This window comes from Nycticebus coucang, chromosome 16 (genome assembly GCF_027406575.1).
Source record: "Nycticebus coucang isolate mNycCou1 chromosome 16, mNycCou1.pri, whole genome shotgun sequence".
NCBI lineage: Eukaryota > Metazoa > Chordata > Mammalia > Primates > Lorisidae > Nycticebus > Nycticebus coucang.
Window position 1 is genome coordinate 31492396 of NC_069795.1, and position 27248 is coordinate 31519643.

Here is a 27248-nt window from a genome sequence, read left to right on the forward strand (position 1 = left end):
TTCTCTCCTATTCCTAGTAAGAGGTCTATCCTATTTGGTTTATCTTTTCAAAGAACCAACCAACATTTTGTTTTATTGTTGCTTTGTATTTTTTTGTTTGTTCCTCTTTTGTTTAGTTCTGCTCTGATCTTGGTTATTTCTTTTCTTTTGCTGACTTTGTGTTTGGTCTGCCCTGCCTTTTTCAGTTCCTTAAGATGTGTCAGTAGATTACTAGTCTGCGATCTTTCTATCTTCTTGATATAGGTATTGAAGGCTATGAATTTTTCCTTTATGAATGCTTTCACTTAATTCCATAGATTTTAGTTGTTTGTGACATTCAGTATGAGAAATGTTTTGATTTCCCTTTTATTTTCATTACTGACCTAATAATTGTTCAGCAACTGGTTGTTTAATTTCTATGAGTTTGTGTAGAATTGAATGTTTTTCTGGAGTTGATTTCTACCTTTATTCCACTGTAGTCTGAGAAGATATATGAAATTATTTAAAATTTGTTGAGACATATTTTATGGCTTAAGGTCTGACTAATCTTGAAGAATGTTACATGAGCTGATGAGTGACAATAAGTCAAAGAACAAAAGCTTCTCTAGGAAAGATTGGCCAGAAAACTGGTTTGTCAGTAGCAGCATTTTCACAGTCTTTTTTACGGTTCCTGCAAGAAAAAGTTGAAATTCTGTCACTCAAACAAGTTGTGTATCTTTAAAATGTGAAGGAAACTATAAAAACAGCGATAGTTCATAAAATTTATAGAGTCATCTGTTACTTTCTCATCTTTCTTAAGTAACTGCAAGAAACCTAAGTATTTGTTGCTCTGGAATGGATTAAGATGTGAGTACCGTGGGCATGACTCTGCTCCATCATATGATAGACACTGTGTCCCAGCTTCCTTCATTTATTCTTTCATGTTCTCCTAGTCTTTTCTTTTCTCTCTCTCTCATTCTTTCCTTTTTTATTTTTTTGGCACAAATAAAGTCCATGAATCCATGGACTTTTCCCAGCTTTGCCTATCCGAAAGGTGGGTACAGTGTTTGTTCACTCTTGTTCTAGATCAGCGGTTCTCAACCTGTGGGTCGTGACCCATAGGAACTGTATTAAAGGGCCGTGGCATTAGGAAGGTTGAGAACCACTGTTCTAGATTAACTTTGCAGAAAAGACATGGGAAAATTGGTGATAAGATACATCTAGTTAAATGAAATAGCTAATGAGGTATGGTTTAGTCATAAATACATTACACAATATTTGCATAGTGTCTAAAATGGTATTTATGTGGTTAGGCTCTCTTTTGCCTGATATTATTTGAATAAGAAAAAAAAATGAATTGAGGCTAGGCATGGTGGCTCACATCTCTAATCCTAGCACTTTGGGAGACTAGAGAAGGAGGATTGCTCGAGGTCAGGAGTTCAAGACCAGCCTTAAACAAGAGAACAGAAAAGAAAGAAAAAATTACCCAGACATGGTGGCTTTCTTTTAGTCTTGGCTGCTCATGAGACTGACGTAGGAGGATAGCTTGTGCCTAGGAGTTTGAGGTTGCAATGAGCTATGATGATGCCACTGCACTTTAGCCAGGGAAACAGAGCAAAATCTTGTCTCAAAAAATTAAAAAATTAGTTGAGTATAGTTGATTACAATTTTTTCTTTTGCTTTAACACATGATACATATAACATATACTTCTTTATTTTATGTTCTCTGTGTATTGTTTCATATGTGCACCTCCATTAGATTATTAAAAGTAAGAATATTATATTTCTCATGGAATAGGGAAGTTTTAGAAAATATTTGATTTTTACCATTTGAAAGATGTATAAGCATAGTCTTTCTTTATTCAAGGGTATAGTATTCCTGGCAATAAGCCAATGTATGCAAGGAAAGTGCACCTATTATTTTGCACAAAAACAAGTTTTACAGAGTAAATTTAATTATAACTATTGATCAAGTATAACAGCAAGCACATTCCTTACTAAAAATGGGCGGTTCTTTTTTGATTAGCTTTCTGATTTAACTTAATAGTATCCTTTAAAAGTCAAATGAATGTCAAAAGTAACCTAAGGGGTTTCTTTTCTCATCCAGGGTATGGGAACAACTGAAATTAGTAAATCTAACTGGGATAGTGAGTTACAAACTTTGTAAGTGAGAGAATCTTTTATTTTAATGAAATCTAATTGTGATAGACATATATAATACAGACAAAAATGAAATCCATTGGGGGCAATATTTTTTTTTACTTCAGACTGGAACTCATATGTGTAGTCATTTAATGGGAATACAAACTTAATCTTATTTTCTAGTTTATAAAGATTTTTACTTGTAACATGTTAAAGTGTGCCTGTTGTTTATTACTACTTTATCAAAGAGACCCAGAAAGAGATATTTCTATCATTCTCTACAGGGCTTTTGAAACGGGGTGTTTAGTTTGTAATTCATTAAGGAAGAGGGCTATTTTCATAGCCCTCAGTAAGAAAAGAAAATGGCCATGGAAATAAAAATAAAGGAGTCAAAGGTAAAACTAAATTTGAAGGAAGAAGTTTTAAGATTTGAGAAAATGAATTTAACCCAGCTCCAAAACTAGTGTAGGCCTTCTTCTCTCTCCTTTTATAATATTCTGTATTGTTGATTATTTGTTAACTATCAATCTGCCTCTAAGAAATATATGTGTATGTTTTGTGAAATAGGTTCAGGTCCCTCAAACATAATTTTCAGAAATAAAAATGATAAATTCAGAGTATATTTTAAGGCAAAGTTTATTCTGAGATCAGTTTTAGATTCAGGGCAAAATCAAGCAGAAGGTACAGAGATTTATCCCAGACATCTATACATGTATAGCCGCTCCGACTATCAACATCCCCACCAGAGCAGTACTTTTGTTTCAATTTATGTACTTATATTGACACATCATTACCATTTCAAGTGCATAGTTCACATTAGACGTCTCTCGTGCTGTTATGCTTTCTATGAATTGGAAAATATTATAATGAACATATATCCATAATTATTGTATCATCAGAGTATTTTCACTGACTTAAAACTGCTCTGCCTTCCACCTGTTCATCAATTCCTCCCTCCAGCTTCTGGCAGCAACTGATCTTTTAACGGTCTCCGTAGTTTAGTTTTTTACAGAATGTCAAATATTGGGAATCATATAGCCTTTTCAGGTTGGCTACTCTCACTTACTAATATGCACTTAAGTTTCCTCCATGTATTGTCACGGCTCAACAGCTCATTTCTTTCTGGTGATATCTAGACTATTCCATTGTCTAGATATACCGCAGGGTGTTTATCCATCTGCCTTCTGGGGACATTTTGTTTGCTTCTAAATCTGGGCAATTATCAATAAAGCTGTTATAAATACCCATGTTCAGGTTTTCATGATAATAAATGAACACATGTTCAAGTGAAAATATTGAAGAATCATCTGAACATTTATGAGTGATAATTAGTAAGCGAGTTAAAAACTAGTTAGCATTCTATTTTCAACTTCTTTAATGCATATCTCCATGTACCAGATACACAGGAGATATTGGGTTTAAGGATCGCACAGAATAGTGAGAGAAAAGAGACATATAAACAAATAATCTTAATATAATATAAAAAAAATCAAAATATAAGTATTATGATGTTGTAAGCATTTCCTTATGAAGGGGGCTGACAAGGCATCCCAGAACTGATGACACTTACAGTGAGTCTTGAAGGAAGAGCATGTGCTCTTAAACAGATGATGAACAGTCACATACAGACCAAGAGTTTATGGAAGACACGGAGTAGGCTGATTTTCTTTTGTAGTTTTTTTTTTTTTTTTGCCACGGTTGGGTTTGAACTTGCCACTCTTGGTATATGGGGCAAATGTACGGAATGCTTCACTAATTTGCATGTCATCCTTGTGCAGGGGCCACACTAATCTCTGTATCGTTCCAATTTTAGTATATATGCTGCCAAAGTGAGCACCAGAGTAGGCTGGTTTTGAGGAAATGTAGCTAGAAAAATAGGCAGATAGGGAAGTGTAAGTCCAGCTAATCAGTTTGTAATTTTTCTTATGTTAGTTATAATCACTGAACGATTTTAATCATAGATAGGATGTGAATGAAGATTTCAGAAATATAATTGTGTTGCCTCTATGGTAAAAAGAGCGGAAGGGGAGATGACGGATACTGGGAAAGCTGGTAAGAGACACCTCTGTGACTGTGAAATAGGAATGACACACAGGTGAGAGAAAGATTCATGAGATGTTGAAGAGGGGGAATTTTTAAGACGACTCTATATAATGGATGGTCACGCATGGGAAAAGAAAGAAGTAAAAATCATTGGAAATCAAGAAGAGGAGAATGGGGAAGAGGGGAAGGTAAAAACCCCACTAACAGATACAGTGGTCACTATTTGGATGATGGGCACACAGACTGCCCTGGCTAAACCATTATAAACACTATTCATGTAACAAAAACATTTGTACTCCCTTAATATTTTGTAATAAAAAACATATCCAATAGTATTGTTTACCTTATCCTCAGTTCTCTTTTTAAGAATATGTTAGGACTGATTTGATTTCTAAAAATCATAGGACCAGAGAGAATATATAACAGAAATGCTACTGATTTTGTGTCACAATTAACCCTTTTTGAATTCATTTTCTATATTCCTAGACCAGAGTCCCCTAAATATTATTGCTTTGAAATAATTATTGTATTTTACACTTGACATCTATTGATAGATCTCATGTTAAATGTTTTTAATACAATAAAAATATTGTTATTTTAAAAATATACTTTTTAAGTCAAAGTTTTGAACTTCTATTTTATGTTTTTCAATTAACTTCACGGTAAAGGGGGCATTGTTTTCCCTGAGAAAATTAAGAGAATCAAAATTAAATTAAATATCTTTTATATCAAAAATCTTAATAAATGACGTGTTATATGAGATGAAAGAATAAATAAAATTCTCCAGCACTTCTTAGATGATCAATCGGATATATAGGTATATTCTGTTGGTACACAAGTGTGAAAATGAGAAAGAAGTAATAAAATCTACAAGCACTAAATTCATTAATTGTTGTTAATTAGCAATTCGGTTTTTTCACATGAGTAAGTTTGTTAGGAAGTTATTGCCTTTTCTAACTGTGGGGTAACAATTAGCTAATAAGATCTTTAAGAATAAATTGAGATATTGAGATAACAATTGTAATTACAACCGAAATTAAGATAATAGCCAGGTGATTTACTATGGTAGCATCAACAACTTGATCAGGGGCAAATAAGCTGAGAACGTTTTAGAAACCATGTGGTTGCTATTTTATCGTCAGTGTAATTGTGTGTATACCTGTGAGTGTCGATTTGCATATTTTTGTCATTTAATTTCAGTTATGACAGTGATAGCTGGTGCCCACCATTACCAGTGCAAACATACTTACACCAAGGTATGGAAGATGAACTGGAAGAAGATGATGACAGAGTCCCAACCCCTCCCGTCCGGGGTGTGGCTTCTTCTCCTGCCGTCTCCTTTGGACAGCAGTCCACTGCGACCCTTACTCCATCCCCCCGGGAAGAGATGCAACCCATGCTACAGGCTCACCTGGATGAGTTGACAAGGGCCTATCAGTTTGATATAGCAAAGCAAACATGGTAAATATCTTCATTAAATCGAGGGACTCATGCTTTCAACACATGGAAATATTCTTTCACATGAATTCTCAAGAGATTTTTATAGAACTACACAGCTGGGGTTAAAAGCAATTTCATATAACTCCTTAATCATTTAGATGACAAAATGACTGTAGAAATGTTAAATAATGTGATCAAAGTCACATAGTTAGAGAGGGAAGAGTTCAGATCTGTAGAATTTTAGGCTACAAGGTCATTGACTACACCAGAATTTTTTTCTAATTTATGGTTTAGCTTCAACTAGTTTGTCCTTGAACTTCCTTCCAATGCCATAATAAAGGACTCCTTTTAGATTCTTCAAAGTGTCTGTGATTAATTCTGTATGTGGTTGTGAATATGTAAATTTAAGCTTCTGCAAATCACATATGGTCAGTGTCAGTTACTGAAAGGCCCTCCTTAGGAGGAATTAAATGGCACAGAAAAAAAACAACAATATTATTAATGGTAAATGCATCAAAAAAAAAAAACTCCAAGAACAAATTAAAGACTTCAAATACAACTTTCATAAACTATTGATGGGAATTTACTTAGGTTATCCTGTGAAAATATGGCAGAAATACAAGTGAGACCAATTCCAACAATTGTATAGTTGTTTATTTATATATTTTTTTCTTATTGGACCTTACATCTTGCAAATATTGATATATAAGTCTGGACTCTTAAAAATGAAATCTCAGTAACATACCTCCAATTATCTTCTGTTGATTTATACCCCATGATTAAAGTCAGAGTAAATTATTTGATACAGTATTTGTACTATATTGAGATAAATCGATAATGAGGTAACACTTATTCTCAGTGTTAATGACTATTTATTTTTAAGATAGAGCTCACAGTACATCTGAAGAGATGAGAAAACCAGGAAATCACATGAAGCTTATTACAAACAGCCTCTTTTCTTGGGACCAGAGGTTTCAGAATTTTTTTCTCAATGATCAGGTGTTTCCTCTAAAGTCAAAAGCAATGAACTGTTAAACAGTATACTTTTTGCATCAAACTGCTTTTTATAAATAACTGAAGCCAATTGTTTAAAAATCCATAAAATTTCCTTCAAGTTAATGAATGAAGCCATGCAGTTTAGTTCTTTAAAGCACAGACTCTAGCTCAAGGGTTCTCAGATTAGTGTTTTAGAATTACCAAGGTAACCTTAAAATATTTTGATGCTTTAGGTTCCACCCACTAGATAGATTCTGATTGGTTAGCCTGGGATATGAACAGGGGTTGCCAGGATTGGGACCACAGCCATGGAGGTGAACTTGTCTTACTGGCTGTATGACTCTGGGCAACTAGCTTATTGTTTAGGTGCTGTCATTTCCCCACATGTTAAATGATAGTGGGAGTTATATTTAGCTCATGTATGAAATTAGAAGGCAGTCCCCAAGACACCCTCACTTCTGAGGCCAAGCACAAGCTTCAGGGGTCTCCAAGACCTCTCTGAGGTTTAAAAAATTCTCTAGAATAAGTCATAGAACTCACTGAAAGCTGTTACATGCAAAATTACAGATTGCCCAGCGAAAAGGTACAGATTGAATTCAGGTAAGAGAAGAGGTCCATGGGATAAAGCCAGGAAAATTCCAAGGGCAGAGCTTCCAGTTATTTTCTCTCAGTGGAGTCACGGATGTCTCAGCAAAGACAATGACCGTATGCAGGGCATACTGCACATGAGCCCCGTGTTCCCGAGGCTTCATCTGGGCTGTGTCCATGTATGCTGTTGAATACCAACAACGCTGACTCAGTCTCCATCCCTCCCAGAGGTTGAGCTAATATCATGCCACTCAAAGCCCTACCATAAATTACATCATTCTACTTTCTAGAGTAGTCTAAGGTTTCCAGGTAAACAAAGACACTTTTATCAAACAGGACATTCAGAGGGCTTAGAGATTACCTCCTAGGATTGGAAGGAAAATGCCTACCCTCTCCTGGATCAAGGTTAAATTTATTACATATCATAGGTTTTGTGAGAAATAAGTTTGCTTATGTAAAGTATTTAGAAAAGTACCTTGCTATATCTTAGCTTTTATTATTCAAAGGGGCTTAGATTTTCCCTGGAGTTGTTTGCTGCTATCTTTCCACACTTAGCAGAGTGCCCCACTTAGTGAGCATTTCATAGATATTTGCAAAATGGATGAGCAAACTAGTTCATCTCCACCTTCTCTGAGTTCCCACAAGACAGACCCCATTTGTAGTTCTAGATACATTTCTACTCAAACCAGCAACCTCCTAGCATGCCTTAGCTGATTCCCCACGTGGGAACAATGAGCCCCTGTGAGCTCAGCCTGGACCTTGCCCCTCAGGTCTGGAAGCACCTCCCCGTCTGAGTCACACATCAGCATCACAGGAAGACTTCAAAAAAGAAAGACCCCAGGATCTACCTCCAGGAATCCTGTTGTTCTATGATCTTATGAAGTGCACAGCACAATGTCTGTCCCTAGAAGACACGTATAAATGTCAAGAAGGACATTTAATATCCCATAATGTGTATTTGTTCCACCGGGAGGTGCCATCAGTGATGAGGACTAGAGTGTTGGTCTCTTTCATCCTTTCCAGGATCAAAGTCTATACCATTATAAGAGACTGAATCATGTATACAAATATGGACTTGTATCCTCACATTTATTACTTGGCTGTTTCCAGCCCGAATTCAGAAACAGAACTCTTGAGGTAACATTTATATCACATGTGCTCATCAGTGCTCAAGATTTTCTGTAACCATCATTGGGAAAATTGCCTTTTCATTCCTGACTTTTCAATTAATAAATTGTAACGAATGCCAAGTAATAACTTAGGTCCTCAAATTTCTCATCTATTATATTAAATATGTGAGTCTGATGATACTGAAGTAGCTTTTGGAACTAATATATTTTTTTTTTTTGAGAGGGGGTCTTGCTCTGTCACCCAGGCTGGAGTGCAGTGGTGATATCCCACTCCCTGCAACCTCAAACTCCTAGGCTCCAGCAATCTTCCTGCCTCTGCCTCCTGAGTAGATGGGGCTATGGGTACATACTACCATACCTGGCTAATTTATATATATACATATATGTATATGTATATGTATATATCTATATATATATATATTTTTCCAGTTTTTGGCCGGGGCCAGGTTTGAACCCACCACCTCTGGTATATGGGGCTAGCACCCTACTCCTTTGAGCCACAGGTGCCACCCTTTGTATTTTTTTGTAGAGATGAGGTTTTGTTCTTTCTCAGGCTGGTCTCAAACTCCTGAACTCAAATAATCCTCTCTCACCTCAGCCTCCCAGAGTGCTAGGATTACAGGGTGAGCCAAAACACCTGGCCCATTTTTTAACATTGAATCATCTAGAATCCTATTAACATTGAAGTTGGTTACAAATTACAAAAGGCACTTGGGAGAGGAATATTATACAAGCCTGGAAGAACGAAATCTTCCAGCAAAGGGGAGAAATGATAAAGAAAAAAAAAATCACATCTTTCAAAAGCCAACAGTAAAATTACATAGCATTATTTTATAGCTCCCTTAAATAGCAGGGGTCTTTTAAATACTTTGTATGAAGGCATATAAAGACTTTATATATTGAAATACATAATAAATTCACTCTTTTTGCCAGTCCAATAACAAATAGCAGTGAGTTGCTTTCCTTTAGCTCTTTATGATTTAGAAGAAACTCTTAAGCAGATTCAAAGCAAATCAATTGGACCCCAGTCCAACTTCACATTTTGTTAGCTACCTGGTCTGAAGCATGTCACTTTAATAATTTCTAAAAGAGGGTTGATAATATATTTCTATTTAATTCATAAGATTGACATTAGAATTATTTGTTAATTGTAAAAGTTTATTTAATGTTCTAAACACAGAGAATGCTGCACTGCAGCTCTTCTACCCTTGAGGAGGTTAGGACTTTGACGGGTGAGACATGCAAATAGTTACTAGGACATAAATTAGTTGTGCCTACCCTAACCTGGGTTAAAGTGGACGCAACCATCCAGCCTAATGCAGGAAGCAAGGCTCCCAGGGTGGGGAATGTGGTCAAGGTTGGATGGCTGGAGAGTAGGCCCTCCTGTGTATACTATCTTCATCAGGGCCCACAGGCATCACAAGCTACACAGACAGAGAAGAATTTTGGTACTCAACTAGGCACAAAATGTTTATATTGGAGAAAGAAAACAACTGTAAATAGTTATTTGTGACTAATATTCTTATTCTCCTCTGGATGTCTTATTTATAAAATTGCTGGATCTGTATTGTCCTATCAATACAAATCCAAGTGTTAAATGACCTATGTCATCATCCTCGTTTGGTGAGTCACGTATCTGCAGCCCATCGTCTCTGCTGAAGTGTGAGAAAGCACTGTCAGCTCCAGAATCAGCTAGTGGAAAGAAAGAACACAATATTAATTGTTATAGCATGCCATTTAATTCAAATTATAATTTTGTTGAATGTTAATGAATTGCTTTTTTTTTTTTTTTTTTACAATGCCATTTAAATTCTAGGCACATTCAAAGCAATAATCAACCTCCACAGCCCCCGGTTCCACCATTAGGTTACGTGTCCGGAGCCATGATTTCTGATTTGGAAACAGATGTTCCAGATGATGATGCTGACGATGAAGAGGAAGCTTTAGAAATCCCCAGGCCCCTGAGAGCCCTGGACCAGACACCTGGATCCAGTATGGACAATCTAGACAGCTCTGTGACAGGTAATGGATCCACTTCAACAGAAATAACGGACCTACTTGTAATATTAAAATGCATCAAAAATCAAACACTTCCTTATGTAAGATTTATTCCACTCCATCTACTTCTATAACATTTTAAATATGTTAATATTAAACACAAAATTCAAAAAGGATTTGGAAATACATTTGCTTTGCTGCAAAAATGATAAGAAAATTCATGAATTTTAAAAAGCTTTAACGACATGAAAGAAAACTCAATTATATCCAGGGCTTTCATGAAAAGTTCACTCTATGAGGGAACCAAGTCTATTACATTAAAAAAAAAAACAAAAAAAAAACCTTGACTTTTAGAAGTGATATATTTTGTATACCAGGAACAACATAGAAAGTGAATGTAATCTTAAAATCCTTCTTGATAATTCACTCTGTAAAATCACTCACTGATGAAAATAAGCACGTCCTCAGAATAAGCCTAAGTTTGCACAAGGTATTAATTTTAGAGTGGGGAAAATGGTTAGTGCGATAAAGTATGTGTTTGTGTATTTCATATGACCGAATCCAGTAAATACTATTTTCCCAGGCATTATAATTACTTTTACTTTTAATTTCTTTGGCTTCTTTTTGCCTTGTTCACTAAGTGAAAGACTTCGATTGGTGCTCACATATGATGAGCCCAGAACTAATGTATAACCTATTCACAAAGATTTAAATTTATCAATTTTTGTTAGAAAATTTTAAATGCTAATATCTGCACAATGACGATGGAAAAAAGTAAAAATTCAGTCTTTCTTTTCAATTAGATATTCATTCTGACATACAAAATATACCTCTTATCTGACTATGAAGTCATAGCTACTACAAACTTGAGTGTATTCCTTGCATTTCATTTAGTCTTCTTGGGAAATGCCCGTATCTGTATTTACCTTGATGACATCTTTCATCCTAGGAGGTATTTTATCATGGTCTCACTTAATTCATTGTTACACCAACCGCTTTCCAGCTTCCACAGCTTTTGTTCTATAGAGTTCTGCAAACAGTGATGGGAACTGGGCTATGACAATGATGAAGCAGCATCTGTGCCTGTGACTTCCATTTCATCCCTTCCTGAATTGCACAATGCGTGATGCATGAGCCCACTTTTCAGTGTTTCTTCCTACCCAGGGGCTGGTCCGCTTGCCAGGCTAATTAAGATTTAAGAACTGCAGATATATTGCAGAGCAAAAGTTAACATCTTTGAATGCAGAGAGCTGACTTATTAGTGCACTATTATGTTAAGCCCCTTTGCCTGAATTTCCAGCATTATCTCCTTCAGGGTAAAATTCTGCATATTTTTGCATATTTCACTAATGATACTGAACTCTTTTCCGTTAGGGACGCAGTAAAGAATTGCAATAATAATGAAAAAAAGCTATAGCCTCTAAAGTTCTTTTTATTAAATATTATAATGTCAAAGATGATAAATTATCTATAAATCAGCAGAATGCCACCTTGCACTTCACACGTTCACCTGTGACATGTTAGGCTGTTTAATGGAGCTGCAGTTGAAGCAAACTGCATTCCTCCTGTAGCCGGTATAATGTTCATTCTAAATGAAGCTTTTATTGCTGAGAAAACAAAGTCTGTTTTCCTACTTGAATTCACTGCTTGATTACTGCCCTATATACAAAGCTCAGGGTGTTAGGTATGTGTTCCATGATGAGTTTATCCTACGGATAATACATGCCTTTAGTGAAAAATGTTGCATTCTACACAAAAGTAGCCAAACAGAACCTCTCCTCCTGTTTTTTTTTTTTCCCCTTTCCTTTCCATAATAACTTTGTGAAGAAGGTGATCAAAGATTTAATTTGCTTTGTGCATCTATAGGTATGTGTGTCTATAAGTATGTATGTGTATAGGGCGTGAGTGTGTTAGAGTACAGGTGTGGGTAAGTCATGTGCAGGGAATGTGTACGTATACACGTGTATGAGAGTGCAAATCAGGTTGTAAATGCATGCATGCATGCTCAGTGAGAATAGCCAGGAATGAGATAAACAGGGACCCTGCACATTAGATACATCAACAGGTTAATGAATCCTATTCTAACATGTTTACATTTTCTTCAGACACTTAAGGCTATTGTAATGGTGCTAAATGAGGTGGACAATAAAATGGGCACTATTTGCCTCGGCTTTTATGTTTTTAAGATCATAAGTGCCCATCGAGAAAATCTTACTACCAGTTACATCGAGTTCCAAATTTGTTTGTGGTGTGAGTAAACTAGTCATTATGTTCACCTAAAATTCCCTGATAGCTATTTTCATTGTCATGAAACTAATGACCGTTTTATTAAATAGAAATAACAGTTATTAGGTTCCAGTCTCAGAAACTCTGAAGAAAATCAAAATGGTAGCTCAGTGATAATACCAGGGTGGGCTAATGAGCCTGTATATAAAATTATGCAAGATTTTACGTGGATGTACTGCTCCTTACAGGTACCACATCAGAGATTACCAGCAGTTAACAAGGGACAGAGCCCATCTGATTAAAGAAATAAGCACAGGCACATGAACTATAAATGTTTTTTATAATGACTAATTTTGGAGGGACTGCTTAAATTTTGTAGTGACAATTTGTGAATGGAAAAAGCTAAAACGGATGGATAATGTCTTTATTTCCACATTTCATGATCTCAGTAATGGAAAATATACATTTGCAGATCTGTTGTATTATTTATCTGTTTCTACAACAAGCACTTATTGAATGCCTGCTACTTTCAATCACTTGTCTAGAAATTTGAAATGAATGATGATGATGATGATAATGATGATGATGATGATGATAGTAAGTACCACATGTATAGCCCTTAGGAAGTACAAGGCACCCTTCTAAACTGTGGTCTGTTTTTTTGTGTGAGCTTGGAACGGTTTTTGCATTTTTTTAGTCTTGTAAAAACATAAGAGACAAAAACCAAGAAGAATGTGTGACAGAGACAGGAAAGCCTAAAACATTTAGTGTCTGTCACTTTACAGGAAAGTTTTCTGACCCCTATTCTACAGTTTTAATGTGTACTAATTCATTTAATCTGCACAACCTTGTTATTCTCATTTTATAGAAAAATAAATTGAGTCACAAAGGGATGCAAAGTCTTTTTCAAGGTCAGTCACTTGATAAGTGGGAGAACAATGTTTAAAATCAATCAGTCTTACTGTAAAGATATATTGTCATGATTCTTGCACTGGACACACCCAGCTTTCTTCTAATCCATGGAATTAGCATAGTTAGGAGGAAGTTAATTTTCTAGCCTGATGTTTAGTATGTAGATCTGTGTGTATGCATACTACATGCGAATAAGTATGTATTTAAATAAATACAACATATAATTTTATCTCTAGAAACATTAATCTTCATTGTGCAGTTAATCAAAATCAAAATATTAATTTTAGATAACTTTTATTATTTATTTGTGTCATCTTTAGTTCTCTGGTTACTTATAGTGATCCATGCTGACAAGATTCAACTCTGTGAGCATTTTTTTATAGGGAATCTCATCTTTATAATTTTCACTTTAACCTATGCTCATAACATACACCTATATGATTGTCATAAAATACAAAAGTATTTTTATTACAATGAATCATGGTATGCTCCTTTTTTGGCTAGAAATTAAACGCACAGGATTGTTTCAGTCTTCCAGAACACTCTTCTAATATTTCCTCCTAAATGCCAAATTTTGGGGTAGCAGAGAGGGGGAAGCCTTTAATACTTCTTTCTGTAACTTCCATGGTGGGAGTCAAGGGTAATTGTTTCCTGAATTTAATGACACCACCAGGAGAAAAGAAACAGAAGGCAACAGGAGAGAGCGCAGGAGGAAAATGTCCTGAACATGTAGCCAAGATTTTAACTGCCTCAGTGATCACAAGATGGAAGACGGCGAGCGCGCTGCTAAGTGAAACAACGGCAGGCCTCCTTCCCTGCAGGACCCCACAGGAACACCAGGGCTGGAAGGAAATCACGGCTCTATAGTTTCTATTTTATGTTTTTGGAGGCTTTTCCTGGAACTCCCACACCAGATCAGTATGAAAAGAATAAAACCTGGCATTCTCAGCATCTGACTTGACCACACAGCTTTTAGAGTCTTGACTGCTAAAAACTTCGACCTGCAGCTTTGCTTTTGCTACAAAAACTTAAGGAAAATAAGTTTAGTATTAAGGAAAATTTGGGAGATAAAGCTAAATTAATTATATCATTTTGTTAAACTACCTCAACAGCTTTGAAGTCTTTAAAATTAAATTAAATAAATACTTCAAAATTTAACAGCTAAAAAGCAGAATATTGTATGTGCAATTTTTTTTCTTCTGAGCAAAACAATTTAACAGACATCATATGTCCCAAGAATGAGATATTTCAAGAGCTTATTTTGCTTTTCCTACTGTATTACACATTGCTTTCTGGCTGAGGAATGTAGTGCAATTGTAGCGTATTCAGTATATTTGAGTGAAAAAAGAACTTCTATAGATCAGACATGTTTTTCTATCTTTAGGGAGAGGTCAATATTTGGATTGATTTGTCTAAAGACATTTGCAGCTGCAGATTTAACTTAACAGGTAGTTAGACAAATAGCACTTAATAGGAAGATTCCTTAGATTCAATATTGGCTGAAAAAATGGGGGACAGCTAGTTTTTGTATCTCATAAAAATGGAAATGCAACAATTAGCAGGGTCATATTATAAAACACAGTCTTTACTCTAGCTTAATGGATCTAAGAATAAGCATTTATCAGCAAGGAAGGACTTAGCATAAAATGACATGTAAATGAATTGATGACTGATCATAAATTAATTTTAGTGCTGAAGCTGTAATAGAGACGCAGCAAGATGCCACTTTATCATGATATTTTACTGCTCAGTAACATTTGAGCAACAATTTAATGTCCTATGTGCATTTCTTCTTTAACAGCTTGAATAAATTTGAGATTTTTTTTTTTTTTGGTCTTTCAGCAATTTTGAACCTGAGAAATTTGGAAGATGGAAAATGTAAATATGAATAAATTTAGCTATGCGACACAAATTCATTTTTCATTAAATGTTTAAGTATGTATTGATTATGTTTTGGGGTTATAACATGTCAGATTGGTATGGATGGCTTGTAATTTGTAAAGACTTTCTAGCTGAATGGTTTTTACCTGGTATTCATTTTAAGTTTTATGTTTCTATTTACATTTATAACAGAAAAACATCACAGAAATGACTTACTTTTAAATTTATGAATTAACGTTTTTCTCTTCGTCCAAATCTGATCTTCTTATTTCTTTTTTTTTTTAATTTTTTGGTAATTGTTTACCTGAATGAGCAGCTCATTCTTCATGTTTCAACTTAAAAAGGAGGAAGAACGGTAGTCACTGAAAGAGAAAAGAGTAAATGTTAAATAAATTTTAGCAATTTTGCAGGAAGAACTTTAATCTATGTTGTTTATTTTTTATTCTTGAAATGTGACAAAATATCTTTAAAAATTGCTCCACAAATATACCCATTCTGTACGTCTTACTCAAATTGAGAAGAGGGCAGAGAAACAAAGGGAAAGATAAAATTTCTTTCTCGGTATGTTCCTTACCCTCCATTTTAAAGGCAAACACATCTACACTAACATGAGGTACTTCCCTCTGATTAGCTTGGATCAGCAAGTGACCCACTGCCCGTTGTGGCCAAATACAGAGGGTGCCAAAAACTCTACACATTGTAAGAAATGAAAAGCTGTATTAAAATTATTAATACTCAATATATACCAATAACTAAAAATGAATACAAGTCACATTGAGCACTTCTTATAATTGCAGAAGTCAAATGTCACTTGAGTATTACAAATTTAATACATTTTTTCTTTCTAAAAGTGTGTAAATTTATTGGCATCCTCTGTGTCTGTGGTGCACGTGTCTTCAACTAGGAAGTCATGTATTCAGCCTCTCTGCAAGTATAGGGAGGTCAAAAGAAAGACTAGCTGATGTCCCCACATTGACCACACCCACTGGAAGCCCTGTCTGCCTCTTCCCTCTGTTCCGGAGGGGAGAGAGGAAGCATAAGGAAAACTTTACAAATAAACAGGATTTCTAGGGACATGCTAAGAAGTATTAAAGGTTGAACAAACTTAGAGCAAAGACACAAAGGCAGGAAAGTAGTTGATTTGTTTGGGTTACAACAAATATAAGTGTTTAAAAACTCATGTGAAGGACTTATTACCACGGGGAGATAAACAGGGCATTTCAGGATGGAAAAGTTAACCTATTTCTCTGTTAGATGATCTCAGAGGATGACATTTATTTAGTGACACTGCTGTGGTGTAGAACTTTTTTCTAAGTTTTACAGCTTCAGAGCCTAAATTTGTCAATATGCTACATCTCCAGCCTGGAACCACATGGCAAGCAGATTTAGACATAAAACCAAACAGACGCAATTACTTTGGAGCTGGTTATAAAAGAGAAAAGAGAATTCAAAAAACAACAAAACATTGAATATAGATAGAGAAGTCTCACACACGCACACAAAAACTAAATTCCACGTAATGTGAATTCTTTATCACAAATTAAATAAGGTATTACTAAATATCAATACCGACGTGCATCAAAGCATAACCAAGGTATATATGTACATGTGTGTGTAATTACTGTCTCACTTCAGAGGATTACATCACTTTCCCCACTGTCCAAATAACCAACAAGATTTGACTAGCATTATATTCCCCATTTAATAAATTTTCTAGGACTTCTTATAAGGACATTCTTGCTATAACTAAAATAGGGATATTTCTAGGAAATTATATATCAAATAGAATTATACATAAAATTATTAGTGAATAATAAAAATGTTGAATGAATTTAATTCAAAATGCCATTGTTTAATTTCTACTAGAAATCTATAAGATCATGATCTATAAGATCATTTCTAATTACCAGCAATTTTGAATCTTAGAAATTCTAGAAGAGAAAATATACATATGCAACAAATTATAATATAGAGAGAAAACTAATATACTAACTGTATGCATAGTATTGGGAAAACAAAGGAGACGAAGAGATGAGTCTCCCTGGGATAGGAGGAATCAAGGTGAAAACAGATGGTATTTGATTTAGATTTTAAAGTTTGGCTATGGTTAAGAATTGGTAGCTATACAGAGATATGTCCAAAGAATGGGAAATGATGTCATATAGGTGAGATACAGAGAGAGACAGCACAGGCTGTCAGAGTGAGCAGGGCTGCAAAGGCGGACAGGGCTAGATTTTGAAGAGTCGCAAATACCTGATTAGGAGTTTGGATGTGGCATTGATGAACTAGGGAAGGCTTTAAACACAGGAACGAAATTGTATGATAAGCTCTTCAGATAAATAATGTAGGTAAAAGTGCAAAAAAAAATGGAAGGAACCGGAAGGAAATCAGGAAGGGGTTAGGAATAAAACTGGAAATGAAGAATAAAGAGATTCTTTTCTGGAGGATGAGAGCAGATGTTTAGAAATACCAGAAACAACACTTGGAACTTGGAGTGACCTTTTAAATGTTTTTAAAAGTAACTTCAGTCTTAGAATTTCATATTCTTATGGTGGCTCTTCACTGACATTCTTTGATTTTTTTTTTCTCTTATCTGCTAGCTTAATATTGCAAAGCCTCTTGCATCATTTCTTCTTTCATTTGGGGCTGTTGGTCCTTGACTTGTGATTATTAATCCAGAAGTGATTCTCCCCAAGGAGGCTCAGTTGCTGGTGTTATCTCTGTGGCCTTGCAGTGGCCTGTGTCAAGGGAATTTGTTTGGAAAGTAAAAAGTGTATCTCTGTGCTTTTGGCAAATAGAATCAGAATTCTGTCTTTCTTGGTTACACTTCACACCCTTTTAACTTCTCAAGTCTTTCTGGTCCCATCAGTTTCTGTTTTCTCTGTCTTGAAAGCGCATGAATCCAGGTTGTTGCATCCTGGCACCTTCACTGCGATTACTGCTTCCTGGCGACACCCCTATCTAACTGTTGTTTCTTAAATATTGGAGAAAAGGAGAAATAGCTATAGTATTTGACTTTCACCATCTCTTTCATGTAAATATGCGTTTACTTTCTTTAGAAATCTTTTTAATTATTAATTTTTATGAAAACATAACTTTGTCCATTGATGCATTTATGGGGTCCAGTGTATTGCTTTGATATACAATGTGAAATGCTTACATTGAACTAAGTAACACATCCATCACGATTATAAAATCGTGAAATGTACCATTGCATTCACTTTTTATGAAAACATTTTTCTCCTTTTAAAACAAAATTTAGGAAAAGCAATGCTCAGTGGTCAATTGTCCTGAATTAATGATATGCAAACTTAAATTAATACTGTAATATTAATTTTTATGAAGTATTAGGTTAAATTCCAAATGTGCTGTTATCCAAAAGAACCTATAACATTGTGAATTACTTTGTAAAAAATTAAGAATCGAGATTATTTTTCAGTATCTTCACAATTTACAATTCTCTTCACATAGAACTGTAATTCTTTTCCTCCACTGCCTTGTTGTGTTTTGCAGAAAAATACATATTTCTATGGATGATATTCTTTATAAAATTGAATTTTTAAGATAAATATTAGTACTGTAAAAACTGGAGTTCATAAAATGATAAAAAAGCAAAGAAAGCATAATGAGAAATGGCATATTAACAGAACTTTTGTAACATGTATTTTTATTGTGCTCTGAGTTTATTTGCTTTGACAGTAACTATTCATTTTTATTTATAAATTTTTGATATTATTTCATGAGTGCTTATTTATTTTAAAATGTTGATATATCTGTACCCCTTCTACAGTATACAGAAATAGCTTCTATGCAGATCATCATAGGGAGTCTGAATTAAATTCAGAATATATTCACACTATTTCTTCAACTGAATCCTTGATAAGTTTAAATGCATAATTATTTGTTTCAATGAAAGTGTTTATTTTTGAATTATAGGTAACTTAAAATAATAGGTAACAATTCCCTGTTGGAAAATGATCATGTGATAATTTAAACATTATAAGAAGTCAACCATATGGAGCATGTTTTCTTCACGTGCTACAGACAAATACAGGTTTTAAGTGGGCTTCATTCTTTTGCACTAAGAATATTTAAAACATGGGTAATGCTCTTGACTAAAGGGAGAAGCGAGGCATTGAGCAGCCACTTGCTCATTAGCATAGAGTGTACAAACAGATAAGCTACCCAGTACATACAACTCACTGGACAACTACATTTGTTTTTAGGTTCAATGGTAAATGGATGGGGCTCTGCATCTGATGAGGATCGTAACTTTTCTAGTCATAGATCTAGTGTAGTTAGCTCCTCAGATGGCTCCATCTTTGCCAACGGCAGTTTTGCACAAGCACTGGTGGCAGCAGCAGATAAAGCTGGTTTTAGGCTGAATGGAACCAGCCTTACAAGAACAGGTTGGTAGACACCAAGTCAACACTCTTTGCATGAGAGAATGTTGTCCTTTGGACACTGAACTCTTCCTCTCCTGTTCTTTCTTCTTGGAGATTCTGACCACACAGTTTTCTTTAACATGCATGAACAGAGTCTGGATACTGTACTGCCAAAACTCTCTTCTGATGCGAGTTTTGCAGAGCCAGGAACAGACGCCTACTCACCATCTTCCATCTTTTGTGCCTTGCTCTCTCTTCACGGCTCTGCTGATGAATTGGATATGCTTCTTTTTTTATATGATGGCAAAGCAGCAACTAAGATTGAAATTAACTTTTCTATGACTCACACTTCTCAAAATCCTCACACAATCAATAATGTATCCAGTGATTATAATTATCCAGCTTTTATTTCCATTACTTTCCCCCCCATCTCCTACAAATGCATTTTCTGGGAAGGCTTTCTTAGCATGGGGTGAATGGGTTGAAGGCTGTCAGTCTAACAATTCAAATGGCTGATGATCTTATTAATTGTTTGGCTGTTAAGATTTTAATACAAAGATTTATTTCTTGTTTTAAAGGATGCTAATTAAAGATACACCCCCTGCATTTGCAAGATGAGTGAAATGATGACTACATCATGTGTATTGCTCTTCAGAGTAATTTAATTTTGATTTCTGAGAGTGATAAGTAATGGTATAAAAGACCAATTATGTCATTTTTCATGTATTCTTCATTCCACAAAAAAGAAACTTGGGATTAAGACTAATATAGTTCAGTAATTTATAATCATTTGTTTCACTGAAACAAAATAACTTGAGTATAATGCACGCTCTTATATTTTTATGCGTGCTTCTTAACTGCATATATAAGACGATTCTAACATATGAAGCCAACATTTGTAAGAGCTATCTTACAAAACGAATGAAACAGTAAGTGCATTTAAAAAAACTTAATAGTGCTCAAATAGTAAAGAAAAATGATTTTGACCCTTTGTTAAACTCTCAGGTTATAAAAATGAGTTTTGGAAGTTCTCTGAATTATGCCATCAATATTTCTTATGAGCATGCATTAGGCATCTTCAAAAGAAATAAAACGGATTTTCTAAGCATTGCAGAGGTTTATTTTTCATATAGCATCTGAACTAAAATATGTTGCAATATAACTGTTATTTGAATTTTCTTGCTTTATAAGGCATAAGTCAGAAACTTTATGTTGCCTAAGTGCTTTTTGTGGCATTAGCTGTAAGCAGAGCAGTAAGAAAGTGCAAAGAAACTAATAAATTAGAAGACATAAGTGCATTTCTTGCATGTATGCTAATAGCTAATAAAGCATTAAGCAATATCATGTCACATTGACTTAAGAAACTATAATTACATACAATAATTTTATATGAAGTGAAAACATATGTAGGAAAATAAATACATACAGATAAACCAGGCCCCTCTTACTATAATAAACATGGTATTAAAATCATAAGATGTTGAAAATTTATCAGCTAACCTTTTCCCAAAATAAATTTTCCTGTACATGTACTCTCAACCACAAAGGACATAACACATTTCATTTTCAAATGAGAATTTGAAGTCTTCTCAGATATAATAATATTCATCAGAAAACACCTATTGCACTTTAGATATACAAGGTGATTTTAGCCTGCTATCCTCTACACTGATGTTATTGAATTTCTGCCAAAAGAGATAGAATTCATCGTGTATGTGCATAGGTGGTAAGGTCGATTTAATATATGTATCTGAGCAGACCTTTCATGTAAAATTTCAAATGTAATTACTATATGACATTTTTCTGCACTCAGAGAGATTTTGTAAGGTTCCAAGGGTGAAATCTGATAACACAAATAAGATGGTGCACACTTCATTTCAGAAATAGCTTCTTTAATTTTAAGAAGTAAAAGTTGCATTAATTTTTTAAATATCTATGAAAATATCCCTAAGATTGTCAAGGTTAAGTAAAAATAAAATCAACCAATATCAAGTTTTTGATTGTTTTTTGTTTATTAATTGTTTGAATTTTTTTAGTGGATAGCATGTTGTTAGTTCATTAAAAATTGGGCAGAATATATGCAGCTCTTATATATTTTCTACAGAGATGCACCACTATTTGGTATCTTCAAATGGCATCTCTAGGTAGGTTAACAGGTTGGTCTTAACTTAGTAAGGGCAAAAATACAAGACAAAATCAGTATACCAATGACCTTCTCTATACCCCATTCCCTTTGTTTTCTTTTTAGGAAAAGCCTTTACCTCCTCTCAAAGACCTCGACCCACCAGCCCATTTTCTACCGACAGTAACACCAGTGCAGCCCTGAGTCAAAGTCAGAGGCCTAGGCCCACCAAAAAACACAAGGGAGGGCGAATGGACCAACAACCAGCATTGCCTCATCGAAGGGAAGGAATGACAGATGGTAGGTTCTTTTCCTTTACTCTTGTCTCCTCACTGAAGAGATGTGTTCCATGCCATCGCTAACTTAGATTAAAGTAGTTATGGTAAATTAGTCCTTGCCTCATTACATAAGAAAACAGACACCTGGCAATCTGGTCTTATCTAAATAAACCGCTCCCCCCCCCCTTTTTTTTTTAAAGAATCTGGAGTTATCTCTATATTATGAAGCCCTAAGAAATATATGCCATATCACTTGCCATTGTTGATTTTTTTTTTTTTGCCATTCTCTCCTTTCTTATTAATGCTTATTAGTGAACATTCCACTTTAAAAGTAGGAAAGAAAACATAAGAAGCATGTACGCTTATGTTACCTGAACTTTTATGTATTAAATTACAATATTTTATGTGGTAACATTTCAAAAAGGAAAAGACCTTGAAATGAATTGGTAATATTCTAGTGTTAAGACTTTTAGAGCTAAGAGCATCCTACAGGTCATGTAGTTGAAGACTGTCTTAAGACTGTTGGACTGCTATAACAAAGTACAGTTACACATTGCATAATATTTCAGTCAGTGGTGGGCTGCATATACAGTGGTGTTGCCATCAGATTACAATATGGTTTTAATGCACCTTTTCTATGTTTAGATGTGTTACTATTGTGTTAGAGTTGCCTACAGTATTCAGTGCTGTAACAATAGTCTATGCCATAACCTAGGTGCATAATAGGCTAAATCATCTAGGTTTGTGTAATTACCCTTTGTGACATTTAAATAATGGCAAAATCACCCTTCTCAGAATGTATCCTCCTTGTCAAGTAATGCATGACTATATTATAACCTGGGTAGCTTATAAACAAAGGTCATTTATTTCTCAGTTCTGGAGTTTGGAAAGTCCAAGGTCATGGCATCAGAAGATATGGTGTCTGGCGAGAGCCCACTTTCTGGTTCATAGATAGTGCCTCGTCACTGTGTCATCACAATCTGAAAAGGGCTAGGATTTCACTCTTGGATGTGTTTTATAATGGCACTAATCTCATTCATGAAGATTCTACCACAGTGGCCTAAATGCCTCCCCAGAACTTTACCTGCCAGTACCATTGTAATGCAGTGTTGGGATTTCAACATACAAATTTGGGGGTTACACAAAGATTCATAGTAAATACTTTTGACTTTTGGAGGCAAAAGGTTTCTATAACAGTTGCTGAGTATGGCCATTGTTGCATGAGTTTAGCTACAGAAAAAGTAAAAGTATGAATGTGACCAATTTCCAATAAAACATTGACAAAATGGGTGATGGCTGAATTTGGCCATAGGCCATAGTGTGCAGATCTATTTCAATCATTGTGTTTATATATAGCATCCAGTCTTTGACCATTTGCTTAAATGCTGCTAGTTTCAGGAAACACAATATTACTGGAAGATGTCCCTGTTCAACTATGAGTATTCCATGAGCTCTACAGAGCATGGTCTAGTTCCTATATTTCCAGCTTAATTCTCTATATTTTAAGTATGAAGAAAAATATTTGTCCTTAGGTTTTATTCTAAAAATATGTAATATAATGTATTCAAGGTACCTAGCATAACATCAGACTCAGAGGTAATTCCCCCTCGTCAGTGTTATCCTCCACAAGCATACAACTTTATCCTAAAATAATGCTACTAAACACCAAAAGAATGAACTTAGGTATACCATGCATTAGAACTACATGGAGAGCTCTTAAAATATACCCTAAGATACTGATTTAATTGTTCGAGGTAAAACCCAATTATGGGTGTTTTAGAAGCCCAACAAATCAATTTAATGTACATCCAACTTGGAGAAGCTATGAACTAGTCCTTGAAATACTTACATTAATTATTATAAGACAGAAGGAAGCTTCGTTGGAAAGGAGGAAAAGTATTTGTTCTTTACTAGAAAGGAGTGCCCTACCGGCAGCCATCTTTGTGTTTTCTTTCGGCTTCTTACAATGCCAAGAAAACTTAAAAAGCCAAACATACTTTTTCTGAAAGCTTCCAGGTTTACATATCTTTCCTGCTAATTTTGCCTTCATTGGGAAGTGCTTCTGTAGAATATTAAGGTAAAGGGTAGAATCAAGATTTTGATTCTCTATATATGAATATCCCCTGGTGAGCAAAAATGCCTTTCTGCCCCAGATGTTAATTAATTAATTAATTGAGCACTTAAAAGCAGTTTGCAGAGTTGATCTTATTTTGTCTAAATAGAAAGGAGTATTCTCACTGATATGTTATTTACAGAATTAAAGAATTAATTAAGAATTAATAATTTTATTAAAGAATTAATTAACTAAGAATTAATAATTTTCCCTACTCTGAGTATTATGAAATGAGAAAAGCAAATTGTGGTCTATAATTTTCTGTGTGTGATTTTTCAGAAATTTTTGAAGATTATATCCCAAATATGTGAAAGATATTACATATATATAAAAAGGACATCTTTTTATTTCTAGAACACTTTCCTTGCAAGAATTTTTAGAATGTCCACTTAAAGCTACCTACTAGTTTGAAACATAAACAGATAGGATCCTAAATTTTTTAAATTTACCAGCATTTGGAAAAGGAGTTATGGGTTGTGTAAATCACACATTTTGAAAGTAGTGATATTGCAAAGGAAATTTCAACTTACATTTTCCCATGTGTTTGATCCAAAGACATTTTAATACAGTGTGAAGACATTTATTTTGGATGACACTCCACAGATTATCCTTAGGAACATTGTTAGATTACAGCAAATAAATATGACATAGCATTTATATAGTATGAATCCATATGTCAGGAATACTTTCATAACACTTTTATATAAAACTCAACTTGTTCTTTTGGGGAAGGTTGTGGCTTCACAGCATTTAGTATTAGACCTTTTACACTAAACCTTTTGCATTATAGATATTATGATAGTTTTTCTTTCTTTTTTATAAGCAATAACATAAGAATGTAGGGCTTTTCAATATTGGGATACCATTATTTTCATAATTAGACTTTCAGGGTTTTTACGATGATTGGTCATTAGGAGGGTCTAATGGCAAGTGGCACATATCATGTCTCATAATTTATTGGCAAGAACTTTGTGGAATGGTGTCAGACTAACTACTGGAGTTGAAAAGTAATCTTCCCTGTATCCAGTAAAAGAAGTTGGGAATGGTGAGAAATGTTAGTTTGATCCAAAGTCTATGCAGACACACACACACACACACACACACACACACACACACACACACACATATTGCACAGTACTCTTTCTCCTTATTTAAATTCTTTCCTATGTAGGCATTGCTAAATTTAAATCTTCTCTTCTGCTTGCATAGTAAGTCTCAGAGGACCTTCTGAAGCCAGTGCAATGACCACTGCTGAAGTAAAAGGGCACCTTTACCCAGGACCCATTTTTCCCTAGATTCTTTTCTTTCAGCTTGTCCTCCCATTCCTTAGTTCTTAATATACTCTGTACAGAAGGGGCTCTTCCCCAGCTCCGCACATGCTAGCTTTGGCCTTTGAACAAATTTATGTATTCAGTAATCTATTCATTCAAGTATTTCTTAAACATATATCATATGATAGACAGTAGGAAACAGAATTCCCGCCTTCTTACATTCTAGTGGGGAAAGGTAGATAAAGACCAACATAGATACATAAATGAAAATATAACTAAGATAATGATAAATGCTATGGGGAAAAGTAAAGGGAAGGAAGTTAAGAAGTATAGGTATAGGGAGGATATATGCAGGGTCCTCGGGGAAGGCCTCATCTAGAAGGTGAGCTTTGAGAAAAGACTTGGAAAAATATAAGGTAAAGAGCAATTCTGATATCTGAAAAAGGTCATTCCAGGAAATGAGAGCAGCAAAGGAAAGCCTGAAGCTTATTTGATAAAAAAGGAAAAGGACTAGAGTAGAGAGACCAATAAAATATGACATCAGACGAACAAACAAGGTACAAGGTAGGTGTAAGACTTTTAAGCTAGTGTTATGACATTGGCTTTTACTTTGAATAGGCAACCTCTGGGTGTGTGTATGTGTGTGTTTGTATGTATGTGTGCGTGTGTGTGTGTGGTGTGTCTTTAAGGAAGAAGAGGGACATTCCTTTACTTACGTTTTTATAAAAAAGGAAAGTAACTCTGATTTGCATTGTGATATACAAAATAGGGCAAAGTGTAAACACAAAGATCTTGTAGTAGGTTGAGAAAGCAACAGACTAGATGGTCATTCATACCCAGGTAGAATCAGTGGAAATGATAAAAAAGGTTGGATTATAAAGCTGGAGCGAACAACATTTGTTGATTAAATTAAATAGAAGTTGTACAGCAAGAAAATCAAAGATTACTCCAAAGTTTTGGCCAACTTGTAGAATAGAATTGCCACTAATTAGGAAGAAGAACATTACAGAGGTGGCATATTATACAGAGGATAATCTAGAGCTCACTTTTGATATGTGAAATTTGAGAAGACCGTCCAGGTGGAACTGTTCAGTGAGTCTGAAGTTCATGAGAGGACAGATCCAGACTGGAGATTTTTAAATTTTTGTGCCTCAATTTTCTTTCCTAAAAAGAAGAGACAATAATGGCTGCTATATCACTTGGCTGTTCTGTGCTTGGTAATGACTAATCCTCAGTACATCAGTAAGAGACTCTTTAGTGAATTGAGTTAGTTGAAATGAATCAACATAAAAATGAACAATAAATTTAAGTAAATGTACTTTATATACTTTATTTTTTATAGCCATTCTTAATCTTATGTATTTTTCCAATTTGTTTATTTCAAAGTGCATACAATATCTTAGAATATATAAACTTCAAGGATATTACTTAATTATGAAGCTATTTAAATTTAGTTTAAACTAAATATTAATCAGAATTTTAGCTGGCATAGCACATGCCATTTTGGCCATTTTAAAAATTAAGCTGCTCTGATAGAGAATAAAAATCAATGACATATTATTTTGGAAGGAAATAAAATAATTTCTCTTCACTGGCAGACTGAGTTCAGTAACTCAATGAAATAATTAATTTGCATTGATAATAATGTACAGTGAAGGAAATCGTACTATTGAATATGAAGGACACACCAAGCTCATTGGATTATCCAACAAACAGATTTCTCTAGATTAGATTAACGCTTAATTTTTTTTTTTTTTTTGGTGAA

The 27248-nt window shown here is 34.7% G+C and overlaps 1 protein-coding gene and 1 non-coding gene across 13 annotated transcripts in view; one reads left to right on the forward strand and one right to left on the reverse strand.

The window, feature by feature from the left end:
• Positions 1–27248, forward strand: part of ROBO2 (roundabout guidance receptor 2) — a 630786-nt gene that overhangs the window by 596894 nt on the left and 6644 nt on the right. For 10 of the 12 annotated variants that reach the window (XM_053565142.1, XM_053565144.1, XM_053565152.1 and 7 more), the window contains 3 exons: positions 5344–5604; positions 10114–10319; positions 21948–22121. In XM_053565142.1, coding sequence (XP_053421117.1) covers positions 5344–5604; positions 10114–10319; positions 21948–22121 — 641 coding nt within the window. Of the gene's footprint in view, positions 1–5343; positions 5605–10113; positions 10320–19540; positions 19724–21947; positions 22122–27248 lie in introns of all 12 variants that reach the window. The other 2 variants (XM_053565141.1, XM_053565146.1) reach the window with 1 other exon arrangement.
• On the reverse strand, positions 3834–3937 carry LOC128568231 (U6 spliceosomal RNA). The gene has a single exon (XR_008375052.1). It is a non-coding gene; the product is annotated as a U6 spliceosomal RNA (small nuclear RNA).